Source organism: Hippocampus zosterae, chromosome 3 (genome assembly GCF_025434085.1).
Source record: "Hippocampus zosterae strain Florida chromosome 3, ASM2543408v3, whole genome shotgun sequence".
Lineage (NCBI taxonomy): Eukaryota > Metazoa > Chordata > Actinopteri > Syngnathiformes > Syngnathidae > Hippocampus > Hippocampus zosterae.
The window spans coordinates 6428832-6443881 of record NC_067453.1 but is presented as its reverse complement, the minus strand read 5'-3'; the positions used below and the strand labels follow the sequence as shown (position 1 = coordinate 6443881).

Genomic DNA, 15050 nt, shown 5'->3' with positions numbered 1-15050 from the left:
TCTTACAAGATATGTAATGTTCAATTTACTATTTGGGCCACTATCCTGATGTTTCAATAATTTCTACTTTTAATTGAAGTTACATCTTTACTCATATTTTATAGTTCGGGTGTAAGTAAAATTCTGTCTAGAGGTCATCTGAACGGTAAGAATCCTGCTGAGGTTTGTGTTTTGGAGGGACGGTGCTATTCCAGCTATGTAAGAAGCATAACATAACAGCAAAGACTCAGTAATCACGTAAGAAATGCTCAAGACCTTTTTATTTGTTATAGTGCTTACATTACAATGTTAAAGTGTAATAATTTTTCCCCATGCTGAAATGAAATGGGGCTGCTCACTTTCCAAAAACACCCTCTTGCCACTTGCCAACCAAGTTAAATAATCTGAAACAGGAATATTTGAGGCATTTCCTGCGCAACCTCCTCAGTCAAAGTCCGGAATAAATGCCATTTAAAGTTCAACCAAAATGTTCTGTAAGAATATGTCTGAAAAGGGAAAACATTGCATGACATGCTTGAGACTCAAGTTTAGTGAATACTGTCAGGATGTCTTTTGCCTTTTCTTTGAGTGTTTTGTGATGCTCTCACAGAACCTAACCAGTGATAGGTGTGGGGTGGGGTTCCTGAGAAGAACCGCAAGCTAACTAACCCATTTGTATCTAAGATGCATTCGAAAATTCACTGTGATGTCTATGCACTGCTCTGGGAGTGAGTGTGAGAGGTAGAGTGCGTTCCACTCTCTTTAATTCCCGAAACACAGCCAGCACTGGCGCACAATGTCCCCGATCGGAGCGTTTAGCGCTGTTTTTTGATGGACTCTGAAAAGTTGCTGTGACCCATTACACGTTCTGAGGTCATTTCTGAACGCGCCCCTAATTCACAAGTAACTGAAAGATTCACCACGTCCCTCCCCGCATCACAAACACTCACACACTGGGTATAGTTGCAACACAAATGTGGAAACCGCTATTATGGCTACTTGTGAACTGATGTTTTAAAACTTATATAAATAAATACTGCTGGTTTAGACAGATTTCTGACAGGACCTATTTTCATCTCATTCTTGCTGATGTTAATATTTTTGTAACACTTTATACACTTTATCACTTGTTACTTTTATTAACTAGCAAACAAAATAACTCACCAGTTTCTGCCTCTGCACAATTTAATTTTAAATTCAATGTTTGCTGAGTTTTTTTAATCACATTTAAAACTCATTGATGTTCCATAAATGCATGTACTGTATATTACCGGTAATTGATATTGGATTGTAATGACTTAAAATGAAATAATATCAGAATCGAATGGAACTCAATTATTATAGTCAACTTCAATGTCATGAAATGTTGCATGTATGTACTAGATGAAGGCTGTGTGAAACATAGCCTTCATTCTGATATTTTAGAAAGACAAACATGCTAACAATAATGCCATTTTTTGACCGGTACCGGTCCGCAGGACATTTGGTACCAGGCCGCACAGAAAGAACTTGCCTTAATTCCATTTTATTTATTTCGGAATATGAAAGATGTTTTATTTTGAAAAATTACCGGGTTCTCCGTGGTGTCATTCTCTTCTATTACCCCGAGATGGGACCGTCTAGTTGCAGAAAATCAAGCTCGGGGCTGTGGTGAGTCGTCATTTTCATGCACTTTGAATTTGCGTTGTATCGTATTTTGAAGGCATTAAACATTACCATAGCAATCAGTGTTGCGGCCAGATTAGATGCTCCTTGTGTTTATTATTATATTTCGAAAACACCACCGTTTTCATGCAGCTCATACTATATTCTTTTGTTGTATTAATCCGCCACATCTTAAATGCCGGTCCCTGAAAATATTCTCTGACATAAACCGGTCCGTGGGGCAAAAAAGGTTGTGGACCCCTGGGTTAGATGCCTGAGTAGCTGTGAACATTTTAAACATCACAATCATCAGATCAATTTTGTTTACCAGTGAAGCCCCTGCCTCCAAAGTTCCTCAACCTTGTGAAAGCACTACAATCCACATACAATTTGTATGCAGTCTTTTGGAAACCTCTGCTCTGGAAGGTTCATGGCTAAATGTTTTTTCTTTTGAAAAAAAAAGTAACTTTGTTGAAGTGGACAACATTTAAAAAATGTAAGACATAAGAGAGGAGCAAAGGAGTGTACTATATGCAATGTGTCATGTGTTGCCTGGGAGCGCCTGAACCAAAGCAAGGCTTTCGTATCACGCTGGCAGTGCCTGCATTTACTCTTACACATCTGTGGCCAATAAAATTCTCACATGCAAGCTTTTCTTTGAACGCTCGGCAAACTCGGAATAGTCTTTTCATTGGAGGGAATTGAAGGAGAGACCATCCACACTTTGTTTAATAATTCCTGTTCCTTGCTATGGAGCTGTGGAAAGTAAACTAGGTGTCCATGCCTAATGAGACAACAGTAGGTGATTTCTGCCATTCACAGTTACCTCAAGATTTCAACATCCCGTTGCTCAGTCTAGAGAACATGAACAAGATTAGAACAAGATGTTTCAGCAACTGAGATGTCAGTTAAAAAAAAAAAAAAAGAAGAAGAAAGAAATCGGTAAAGAAATGAGGTACGGTTATTATTCATTCATTCATCTTCCGAGCCGCTTGATCCTCACTAGGGTCGCGGGGGGTGCTGGAGCCTATCCCAGCTGTCTTCGGGCAGTAGGCGGGGGACACCCTGAATCGGTTGCCAGCCAATCGCAGGGCACGCAGAAACGAACAACCATGCACGCTCACACTCACACCTAGGGACAATTTAGAGCGTCCAATCAGCCTGCCATGCATGTTTTTGGAATGTGGGAGGAAACCGGAGCACCCGGAGAAAACCCACTCAGGCCCGGGGAGAACATGCAAACTCCACACAGGGAGGCCGGAGCTGGAATCGAACCCGGTACCTCTGCACTGTGAAGCCGACGTGCTAACCACTGGACTAGTACGGTTATTAATATAATCAAATCCTTCCTCAAAACCCACCTACTCAAACAGGCTTTTCTTTTATTTTATCATGTTGCCTTTGTTGTTGTCTTTATTCTTATGTTGACTGTTTTTGTTGCCAAATTTTAGTCCATTTATTTTGTATCGTGCCTGTGTGCAAAAAAAGCACCATATAAATCAAATGCAATACAATTATTTTCAATAAACATGCACTGCCCGATGGGAACATCATCCCCAGCAGTGTCACTGAGCTGCACCTCATCGTGTCATGGCAATTGAAGCGTGTGTGCTTTTGTTAGCTGGTAATCGCTTGCGTTCCCTACAGTGATACAACTTGGCCTGCTAGCATGTCATCTAGCGTCATTGCATTCTGATCATGGCAGATAAAAGGCTTTAATCGCCACAGCAACCAATCATGGTTCACCTGTTTTCTCAAGCTGGGCCATGTTTGGTTGTTATCTGAGCCCTGAGCAACTGTAAATTTTGTTCTGGTCCCCAAGGTCAATTTCAAAGGTAAATTATAAGACAAAAGGCATAGTTAGCAAAATATGCATCAGTCTTCTAAAAGATTGCAGATGTGGATTCCTTGTTCAATTCCCTTTCCAAAAATTCTAGGTCAAAAATTGACCTAGAAGATGCAGAGTCTCCACTCCAGTTTTTGCCAAAAATATTAAAATTTGGGGAGTTGTAGTTTCGGCCGATTGACCCACAATTTGAGATTTAGTTTTGTGCCATTACTATCAACAAGTATAGCAAGTTTCATTAAAATAAAAAAACAAAAAAAAGATTGGTTTAAACCTACTCGGTGATTTGGCATGGAATTATTTTATCTATTACCCCAAATGTTGAAACCCTCGATATTACATTGACTTTAGCATTAGCAGCTCGTGGCGTTTTAAAGATAAAGCAGGTTTTGTGGTTAAATGTACAATTTGTGTATCAGTAATTCTTTTTGTGTGTTTAGTTTTACAGTAAACAGCAACTGGGCGGTTATTAAACGGCATAGAGCTTACCGGACGGTGGAATCACATACATGCTTGCTACATGGTGTATTCAGGGTACTTTGACAACATCTGGAATTCGTAAACGCAACATCTGGTTCTGCAAATGAATTGTTTTCCTTCGATCTCATTTTAAAGTTTGCGATATCACATTTTAGAGCAATCGAAATCCAGGTTTATTGTATAGCTCTAATATATAATATACAATGTTACCACAGTCTTTTAGTATGAATTACAGTCGAACCTCGGTTTTCGAACATCTCTGTTCTCGACCAGATTGTTTTTCAACCCCAAATTCAGATTTTTTTTTTAATGCCTTGGATTACGACCGAAAATCAGTTCTCGACCAAACTGAACACACTAAATGCGCCAATCGACTCCTCTCGCCTTTCTTACATAGCGAAGTGACACTTCCTCCGTTAGATGAGGAAGTGACGCTTCCTCATGTAGCGTTCCATTGCAACCAGACGTGTTCAATAAAGATTTTTAAAAAATCTTTTAAATGCTCCAGCAGTTCCATCCACCTGCGGCCTGCTCAATTTTTTTTTATTCCCCAGAAGATGTACTGGCTGAGGAAAACCAAATGAACTGCGACCCTTTACCCAGCCTGATGACTCCATCCTCAATGGTTGGCATGTCTTTGAGCATGGAGATGCCGCGGAAGCGAAAGGGCAGTGTGGACAACCTGTAAGTATGACTATGCTTTCAATGTGTTTCTTCGAAACATGCATGAGTCAAATTTCTGCCAATGATGTGTCTTGTTATGATTACTTCAACTTCTTAGGGAAACAAGATTGACCACCGTTATCAGCACTGACATGGAAGAGGACCAAAACGAGTAGGTGTTGCTTGTATATATGTGTGTGTGTGCACATGTGTATCTACAATCTCTCTCTCTCTCTCTCTCTCTCTCTCTCTCTCTCTCTCTCTCTCTCTCTCTCTCTCTCTCTCTCTCTCTCTCGGAATATACGTACTGTATATACTAAAGCCCAATCGATACGGGAGTTTTGGGGCTGATCCCAATATTGGTGGCTATAAACAACCTTGACATATCATCTGATGTCCAATATTTCGGCTGGTAACCCATTGTCTGGCCAATATGCAAAAGGAACATTTATATGCACAGGATAGTAATCCCTCTTATTTTCGCAGTTAATGGGGATCAGAACACCCCCCTCGCCCCCGAAAGCATAAAGAAACACAAAGTAGGATTTGCCCCCACCCCTTAGGAATTTTTGTGTATGTGGTTACCAGCATGTTTAAAATATATCAACAGTATTTATACTTTACATATTTAAGACAAAGATTACAACAGTACACGTATTTACTCAAATCTATCCAACCATATTCTAATCCACTTACCCTCACAAGGGTTGCGGGCGTGCAGGAGCCTATCCCAGCTCTCTTTGGGCGGTAGGTGGGATAGACCCCTGAACTGAAATCACTATTTGAATTTTTTTTCTTGTCTACAGCTCTGACGGAGATGATCAACATGCCAAAATGAAATGTTTAAGGTAGTAAACAGCACTTCTTACACTGCATTAAGAAACGTTAAGTGTGATGTTGTGCTAAAGGTGGAAAATAAAAACAATTGTTTGTCCTTGCAGAGAACCACACAGCCAAATAGAAAAAAGAAGGCGGGACAAAATGAACACACTAATTGACAAGCTGTCAGACTTGATTCCAACATGCAACCCAATGTCTCGGAAGCTGGACAAACTCACTGTGCTGAGAATGGCCGTGCAGCACCTCAAATCCCTTAGAGGTACCAGATACTACTTACAATCACAACTACAGTTGTGTGGTTGAGCCCAGCTACAAATTCAAAGACTGATTTGATTCCCTGTAAATATAGTATCAGTTGTGTTTTGGATGTTTGACTTGACCAGGTGTCAGAGGCCTCTACTTCAGCCCGTATTGTTCTCGCTTGCTTGTTTTAACAGTTTCACCACTCATTCACACTCCTACAACATAAAGACAATGAAGGGTGAAATTTATGAATAGGATTTAGACTTAACCACGGTTTTATGCAGTGGATATGTTTCATTCCAGACCCACCTGGAATAGGTGAAAATCTGAGATACAGTGAGTCCATAAGAATTATTTATTATTTTTATTTCATCCTTTCTATACACTTAAAAAACATTGTAAACATGTTTGAAAAGAGATAAGAAATGGCAAGCCTAAAATGTATCGAAAATACTATACAATACCACACTATTACTGTGAGTGCTGTGTGCTGTGCCGACAGAGAGATGGCAGTAATACCTCAGGTATTGATTTCCAGAAGAGGTTAAGCTGAGAAGGAAAGGAATACAACACTCTTACTACAACAGTCGCATAACTCTTCTTCCCAAAGCATATCTAGGAATTTTATCTTTCCCTGAATGGTCATCATCATGTTCTCCCACTTCAGCTCCTGACCAGAGAAGGAAGCCTTTGAAAATGCAGGATCCTTTCATGCCATAGCAGGGCTGAGAACAAAACTCAAAGGGCCTGATTTACTAACATGCTACACAACAGATGCTAAAATTAATTGTGTTCACCCAATCCTACCTGATTGCACACCGTGTTGGCAGCAGATGAAAACTATTTGCTTAAATGTGCATCGCCACACAGCGCCGAAGCATTTCGCCGGATAACTTTAACAATGGCAAAGAGCAATTAATAGGAAAATCAACGGCATTCTGTAAAAGACGTTTCTCGCCGGAGATTACAGAAGAAAAGCATTTTAGTTTTTGAGTGCATTGCTATGGGTCTAACTATAAACCTGGGCGGTTTGCATTTAAAAAAAAATCATGACAGTATGCTTGAAATAGTTTTATTCGCCCTAAGTATTACTCTAAAGGTGGGTGGCCAAGTTTACTTCACACCTGACCTTTAAAAGTGGGTTTTGTGATTTTTGGTGTATTGGGAGAATACTAAGCGAAAAATGAGATTTGAAGCGATGGAAGTGGTAATCGAAGACGCAGCAAAAATTGTACTGTTACACAAAAGAAATATGTAACTCTGATAATTTTGGGGAAGCCAATTGTCACTGGGCTCTGACCTGCCCTGACCAACAGTAGACACAAAGAAGAAAACACTCATTTTTGAATGATTTTGAATTCTCCTACATTTCAGGTTCTGCAAGCTCTTTTTCTGACACTAACTACAAACCATCGTTCTTGCCTGATGAGGAGCTCCAACACCTTATCTTGAAGGTAAAAATCCCTGACGTCTGACTTTATTTGCACTAACTTGTCATTCTCTATTCTAATTAGGGGTGTTCCGATCAGGGTTTTATGCTTCTGTTTCTGATACCGATCATCCATGGGTGAAATGGGCTGAAACCCGATTTTGGCACCAATCACATAGATTACACATTCTCTAATCAGATAAAAGCTCTACACAGCAGCCTGTTTGGTTGGTTTGCTGCGTGCCGGTGGAGTGTTATTGAAAGCGGGAGTGGCCACTACGCTGCACACAGGCTGATGTCCGGTTGGCCGCAGGCTGCAAAGTTTGAGCTGTGGGTGATCGGTTTTTGTGATTGGCGATGAAAGGCATTCATTGATACATGCCGATCACATACTTTTCCACAGAAATAGTCTGTTCACAATCGGTGGCCGATTGATCGGAGCACCACTAATTCTAAGTCAGGTGCTGCAGTGATTTTCATATGTACTGTAAAGTCTCACTGACATCGTTACAGTATCTTGACAATGTCATACCCTTCAGATCTTCTCTTTTGTTTGTTGTCGGCAGGCTGCTGATGGGTTCCTGTTTGTAGTCAGCTGTGATCGTGGGAAAATTGTTTTTGTCTCTGAGTCCATCACGAAGATATTAAATTATAGTCGGGTAACACTTTCGTTTTTTTTGTTGTTTTTTTTTTTTTACTCTACCTATGAATCTCCTGACACACATAATGGGGCACACACACACACACACACACACAAAGAATACACATCATCAACCAACAACAACATTATGACCACAACAGTACCAACATATCCAATACAAGAAGAGCTTTATTAAATTAATGTACTTGTTCTGTTCTGATGATGCAGTGCTGTTCAACATGACTGCAATCTACAACCACAATAATAATCATGTTGCCAAATTAATAATTGATGGTGTCGATCTAAAATGTATATTTTGGTAAAGGCAGAAACAATGATGAAACTCTTATATTGGATATCATATTGTGCAAGTTTCACAATGTTGTGCCTGGTCTGTAAATAAAAAAAAAAGCTTTTACCTTGCAGTAGAAATATAATTAAATTTTTTTGTTCTTGTGACTTCTGTTTACAGTTCTTGTTAATTTATAGATTCACAAGTGTGCGCTAGGGTGTGAGTTGTTGTAAAGTTCCCTAAAAAAAATGGAGATCGGGATGATTATTTTTATTCATTAATTTATTTATAATTGTGCAACCAACTGACGTAATAACATGAGTAAATTCACAGGGTAGTAGGTCGGATTGGTAAATTCTTTCTTCTCCCTGCAGGTGGAACTGATCGGACAGAGCTTCTTTGATTACGTGCATCCTAAAGACATAGGCAAACTGAAGGAGCAGCTCTCAGCCTCTGATCTGTACCCACGGGAGCGGCTAATAGATGCAAAAAGTACAATGATTTTTTCTGTTTCTCAAAGCATGTGTGACAACATACAGTTGGTAAAATTATTGTATCTACAGCTGGTTTGCAGGTCCAGGCTGACCTCCCAGTCGGTGCAGCACGACTGTGTTCAGGTGCACGCCGCTCCTTCTTCTGTCGCATGAAGTGCAACAAAAACTTTGGGAAAGTTGAGGAGAAGGAATTGCAGGCCAGCACCTCCAAAAAGAAAGGTAGTGAAATGATTCTGTGAAATGTTTCAAGTAGTCAGAGAGAAGAGTTTAGCAATGGACAACAAAAGCAATCAAAATTTTCATTAGTAGCAAGTTGAGTATCTCGCTCCACGAACAATGAATGTGAACTGTAAAAGATGAAAGCAGGCAGGTCCGACAAAAAGCCTGAGCCTTCCTTGACCATAAATAACATTTATTGAAACAAGCATTTTGTTATGGTCTTATGTAAAATGCTCTATGTAGCCTATTAAGTAGATGTGCATGTGCAAAAATATCAAGACATACAGTATTATTTATATCTGATCAGTATCTGTTTGTACTTAGAGTCGCAGAAATACTGTACAGTCCACTGTACAGGCTACATGCGCAGTTGGCACTCCAGTCAGCTGGAAGCAGAGGGCGAGGGCGACGCAGATAAACAGGATAGCTCTCACTTCAGCTGTCTGGTCGCTGTTGGGCGCATCCACTCCCACTCGTCTCCCCAAATTAATGGCGATTTCCGAGTCAAACCCACCGAGTTCATCACACGCTATACCATGGATGGCAAGTTCACCTTTGTTGATCAAAGGTAAACTGGAATTTGAGTGCTTCAACTCTTTTTAAGTGGGCTTCAGCAGTACACGTGTTTTCAATTACTTTCGTGCCAAACGTTGGTACTGTATTCACTTTGGATATTTGAGTCATATTTCATTGCTTTTACACATGAATGTACACTGTTATGACTCAAGTAGGATTCTAACAATGCATGACTCTTCATAGAGCAACAACCATTCTTGGTTACCTTCCCCAAGAGTTGCTTGGCACTTCATGCTATGAGTACTTCCATCAAGACGACTTACCGCATTTAGCTGACAGTCATCGAAAAGGTCAGTTAAATTTCTAGCTAGTTATTTACATCCCTTTTCATTGATTGTGTGTGTGTGGGGAGGGGGACGTTAGGTGGAGGAACCATGACAACACAATTCCTTTCTTCTAATCCTGACTGTTTCTCCCACTTCCAGCACTGCGAAGTAAAGAGAAAATAGAAACCAACCACTACAAGTTTAAGACAAAATATGGCTCCTTTGTGACGCTACAAAGTCAGTGGTATAGTTTTGTGAACCCATGGACCAAAGAAGTTGAATATATTGTGTCAACAAATACAGTCATATCGTAAGTAGATGTGTCACACACAAATGTTTATTACAAAGGCGTTGCAACTTCATCCGTGCTCTTCCCTTCATCATGCCTTCCCAGGCATGATCACAGTCGAACAAGTCGGGCAGGGAACAAGACTGAACAGTCATCTAAAGCTAAAGGAGGTCAATTTAAATCTTTTCTACTGTGCTGTGAAGCGGTATTTGAGTTCTAAAAGTTTGCTGAAGGTGCATTTTCGGTTATCTCTCATTTATTTCAGAGGATGTAAGGAAATCTAAGGAAATGCCAACTATACCAGGCATCTCAACAACACCCGGTACAATGATATATGCTGGAACCATTGGGACTCAGATTGCCAATGAGCTGCTTGACTTTAACAGGTGAGGACTCATACGTAGGTGCATACTTACTTTCTTACTCTCTCTCTATTTCTCTATTTCTCTCTCTCTCTACAGTTGTTACAAATGTCTGATATAATTTTAAGTTGACACTTTCTCTTCTGCTTTAGAATGAACTCATCACCCTCCAGTGGTAACGGAAGCCCATTTAGTCTGACACAGGATAAATCTCCTCTCACAACTACTCAAAACCAAGCCAACAAGAACGTGAGTACATTTGATACTATTCTTTCAAAATCAGTTTGACAATACCTTCAGGTTCCTTTAATAAGCAAATAAAGCACTGTTTTCATCAGTTACATGAATTTTTTGTATGCCAAAGAAAAAACTGTTTCAGGCTTCAGCAGAGAAAAAATATGGTTTAATTCATTCACTGCCAAAGACGTCTTTAAACGTCTTTTTAGACTTGGTCTAGAATTGGCTGGTACTGAATGAGTTAAAAACCTATATCCAATTTTAGACTTGTAGCTAGTAGTGGAACACACATTTGTTGATTTGATGATAACCTTTTCAAGGTTTTTATTTTTGTTGTTCCTGTACAAAACATTGACTGCTTGATTGTATGCCATTAGAAAGTACACTACCTGTAATTTAAGTTGTTGTTTTTTACAGTGCTTTGATTAAAGCAACTGTGGCATTAGGACAGCATGTATCTTCTCATGGTATTGAGTCAGATAAGGTTTTTGTAATTACAGTAATGCATTACATGACTGGTGGACGACAGTATCCGTTGTTAAATTAAGTAATTCCATATAGTATATTGCACGACTGTGTCTTTTGTGTTTCATTACTTTGTCAATATATGTTCTTTTGATGGTGGCGCGGACACCCGCAGCGGCTCCTCTTGTTGTCTGGTTGAGAGGGAAGAAATTTAATCTGTGCTGTAAATTGCACATTGAGCGCATTTGACAATAAAGTTGTACTTGACTTGTTACCATCTATCTTGTCAAATACGATTTAGCTCCCTCAGATTCATTACTTGATCATGTCACCATTATGCCTTTTGCTGTTTAGGTGCCAAACGGGGACGCCACAGACATGGAGATCCCCGAAAAGTCCAACTCAGAAGAAGACGCCCAAGGAGCTCTATTTCCTGGAGGGGAAACACTAATGGGTACATTCTATAATCCTGTTTTGGAGGTCATTTCATCAACACAGTTTTAAACTCAATAGTCATTCATTTACACAACTGTGTTTTGGAGCCAGAAAATGCAAACCTTCGAAAGCAGTTGCATGAGCCAGATGTTTCCTGGCTCTTTGGTGTGTATTTCTGACCTTGTTTAAGAAGAAATAGGCAGATGCTTCTGAGCAGCATGGTTGTAGTTGCACTTCCATGAACGTTTTTAATGAATTTTGTATCTGTCTCTATATCTATTTAATGAATCTCAAAGTGCTTGTTCTGTCTCTTGCCTACTAAAGGGTTAACATTTTCTCTTGACAATATCCCCCTCGGTAAACAGTAGTTTCGTCGTCGGCGTTCTCATCAGTCTGCAAACTTTTTCTAAAACCTGAGGCTTTTGTGTATTCACAACATTCTCATGTAAACATACCAATAGAAATTGTCTATAATCCAAATTCTTTGTACCTCAATAAGCTTGTTGCTTCTCTGAACCCACCGCAGGGGACAACTCACAGATAGACCTGGACAGCGTGGTTGCACCGGGCCTTGGGAGTCTTAGCAGTGACGAAGCAGCTATGGCAGTGATCATGAGACTCCTGGAGACAGACTCCAACCTGGGTGATGGCGAGGACTTTGAAGAGATGCACTGGTCCTTATAGAATTCAGAAGTTGAAATGCGAGACGGTGACAGAAATGCTCTGTCAGGTTCTGAATTCTATTATAAGCTGTCTGAACGACTCTTTTTAACCGGCAACTGTGTCGCCATTGATAAGGAACACCGGCTTTTCTCTGGAGGATATACATGTGCCTCCAAAGCCTTACTGCAATCTGCCTGCCATGGAGAATGATCATTGACTGGGTCATCATCAGTGACAACTCACACACTCGGCAAATGCATTATGTCTAAAGGACATTGTCGAAACAAACAGTGAGGGAGTCCTGATTATGGTTTACACCTACACTTGAATACAGGATGGGAGTGATGCAAAAAAACCGCACTGAATTTATTATTATTTTTTTTTCTAATGAACCTTGTTAAAAATGGAGCGATGCTACTCCAATGTTTGTGAAGCTCGTCCTTCCTACTTTTGCCTCAGAGCAGAAGTTTTTGTCACCGTTATAACTCCCTGTGAGTTTGTGATCATTGCAGTACCCACGTGCAATTCATAATAGTGCTTAAATAGACATTAAGACACACTGACTCAGCAATCACCTCATATCTGTCTTATTAAAGCTACGATATAGTTTATTTTTTGAGTGCGATAGTATAAGAGGTGAATACTCAGGACTGGTGGGGAAAAAAGCCACCCACTTTTAACATACAATATATTCACAAAGTTCTTAGCAGCTGTAGTAGTATTTACCATTGACATTATTCCCATACATACTGTACTTAAACTTGAAATATGTAACCGTTTTGTTCACATATGCAACTGTGTTTTATACTTGTGGTCTGCTTTATAATCAGCAGCGTTTAGGTTTTTATTCATGTTATATCAGTGGCAGTCATCTATTCAGAGGTTTAAGGGACGATATGTAGTCATCATGCATTCCATAAATGTTTCAAGAATGGCCCGTTTTCCTGTGACGATACAGATGAATTTCTCTTGCTGTACTGTGATCTGACATGAATGAGTTCTTCAGTTGGAGTTACCTCATGTTGTTGAGTCCACGGTTGACATTGCACACGACACACTACACGTGAATGGCTTATGTGGGACATTGGGGACTTATGTCTCACTGTACTGCACTGTTGAACAAGATGGTTTTACATGTGTTTGAAGTTGCCTCAAATTACAACACACTAAAGCGTACGCACTATTGTGGCAAAAGTATAGGTGGACACCTGGCCATTACATATACAGTACAAGGAGTAGGTCAACTCCTTTGCAGCTATAACACGTTGAACTACTCTGGGAAAGCTTTCTAGGTGATTTTGGAGACTATGATGTTGGACACGAGAGAGGCCCTGCTTGCTCACAATACTGTGTTTTATCACAATTGCATTTAAAGGCCAGGGCTCATACTTCCACTCACCCAAGTATGCTTTTATGGACCTTGCTGTGTACACTGGGGCAATTGTGCGGAAACAGAATGGTGTCCACATGTGCACCATGATGTTGGAATTAATTACTTAGATTAAGGTGAAACTGACAGGTCCAATCCTTCCTCTTTTGATAGAGTGGCATGTTTCAATCCTTTTCAACACTTTTTGTCTCTTTCTTTGGTTGCATTTCAACATGTGAAATGTATCGTTGATCATCATCGAGCATTTTGTGGACGTGTGTGCAGATGAAGGCCTTTTGTGTTTCAGTGCATAGTGAAGGATGAGATACCGTAAGTTAAAATACACACATGCTGTTTGTATACTTTGCAGTCACTGAAACTGACACGGCCAAAGACTGAGTACCAGCCAAGCTATATATTGTAAATCCATGTCTCCATGCTGTCATTGTACACCCTGGAATCCTTTTGGGACTGTTGAAAGTTTTATCATTACAGCTATTTGTGATTTGTGACGACTAATATGTCTCTTGTCCTATGCTTGATATTACGAAGGGTCCACAGATAGCGGATCTTTACTCATGGACGCTCCTGCTTTTGTCCAAAGTGCCTTTGGACATTTCCACTTTGATATGCAATAAGCCAGTTGATATTTTATTTTCCTGCGTGACACCTCAGCTGACTGAAAGTAGGGCAACTTGAATGATGTTCAAATGCATCTCTGCATTGGACTTCTTGACACGCATGTTTTGCCAGTCATGATTTAAATAAAGCAGGCGCTGTGATCTCTCATTCTGTATTCAGTACCTGACCAAATTTCCAGAGCTAGGCAGATTTTTTTGTTCGGCGCAAGCGAGTTAATTAGACACGTTCATGTCCGTTCCTCCAATTCAATCTTTGCAATATTGTACAGCTACATTTTCCCATTATTGTCAACCTTGCAGGAAAGGTTCATGTTTTACCTCTTACTCTGTTGAAGTGACACCATAGATTTGGTTTGCTCGGTATCATGTTTTGATTTTATATCTGTTGTCTTTCCAGTTGCATGGCTCTTTTAATGATGTCATGATTGACTGGTTCATGTTAGCATTTACACAACTGACTGCCCCTGGGCATGAACTTTGAGCTTGAATTTGAAACTTGTAAAACATGGTACTGTTATCAGCCACGTCCTGCTACTCCGAGTTTATTTACTCTTTCATGTTTGGCTCGAGAGGAAGCCTTTACTATATTTGTCTATGGCATATTCCTCCTACAATTAACAACTGTGGCATCTTTTACCAGGTCATTTTGTGAATAAATGTTAATTTACTAAAGGATAATCCCATGTGCATTTTTTTCTCATTAAATGCTGGAGTCTATGCCAGCTGTCTTTGGGAGGGGGACACCCTGAATTGGTTGCCAGCAAATCTCAGGGCACACACAGATGAACAACCATCCACACTCGCACTCACACTGAGGGAAATTTAGAGTGTTCCGTTAACCTGCCATGCATTTTGTTGGAATGTGGGAGGAAACCGGAGTACCCGGAGAAAACCCACGCAGGCATGGGGAAAACATGACAACTCCACACAGGGAGGCGGAGCTGGAATCGGACCCTGCACCTCTGCGCTGTGAGGTCG

At 40.3% G+C, this 15050-nt stretch overlaps 1 protein-coding gene across 4 annotated transcripts in view; it reads left to right on the top strand.

Moving 5' to 3' along the window:
* The window catches only part of bmal2 (basic helix-loop-helix ARNT like 2), a 210575-nt gene extending 195831 nt beyond the window's left edge, over positions 1–14744 (top strand). For 2 of the 4 annotated variants that reach the window (XM_052060877.1, XM_052060876.1), the window contains exons 2-17: positions 4507–4633; positions 4731–4784; positions 5419–5460; positions 5554–5711; positions 7070–7149; positions 7691–7783; positions 8431–8548; positions 8620–8769; positions 9094–9337; positions 9529–9635; positions 9771–9921; positions 10006–10070; positions 10166–10286; positions 10415–10511; positions 11319–11418; positions 11926–14744. In XM_052060877.1, the coding sequence (XP_051916837.1) occupies positions 4507–4633; positions 4731–4784; positions 5419–5460; positions 5554–5711; positions 7070–7149; positions 7691–7783; positions 8431–8548; positions 8620–8769; positions 9094–9337; positions 9529–9635; positions 9771–9921; positions 10006–10070; positions 10166–10286; positions 10415–10511; positions 11319–11418; positions 11926–12083 (1865 nt within the window). In that variant the 3' untranslated portion in view covers positions 12084–14744. Of the gene's footprint in view, positions 1–4503; positions 4634–4730; positions 4785–5418; positions 5461–5553; positions 5712–7069; positions 7150–7690; positions 7784–8430; positions 8549–8619; positions 8770–9093; positions 9338–9528; positions 9636–9770; positions 9922–10005; positions 10071–10165; positions 10287–10414; positions 10512–11318; positions 11419–11925 lie in introns of all 4 variants that reach the window. The other 2 variants (XM_052060875.1, XM_052060878.1) reach the window with 2 other exon arrangements.
* Positions 14745–15050: the final 306 nt, after the last annotated feature.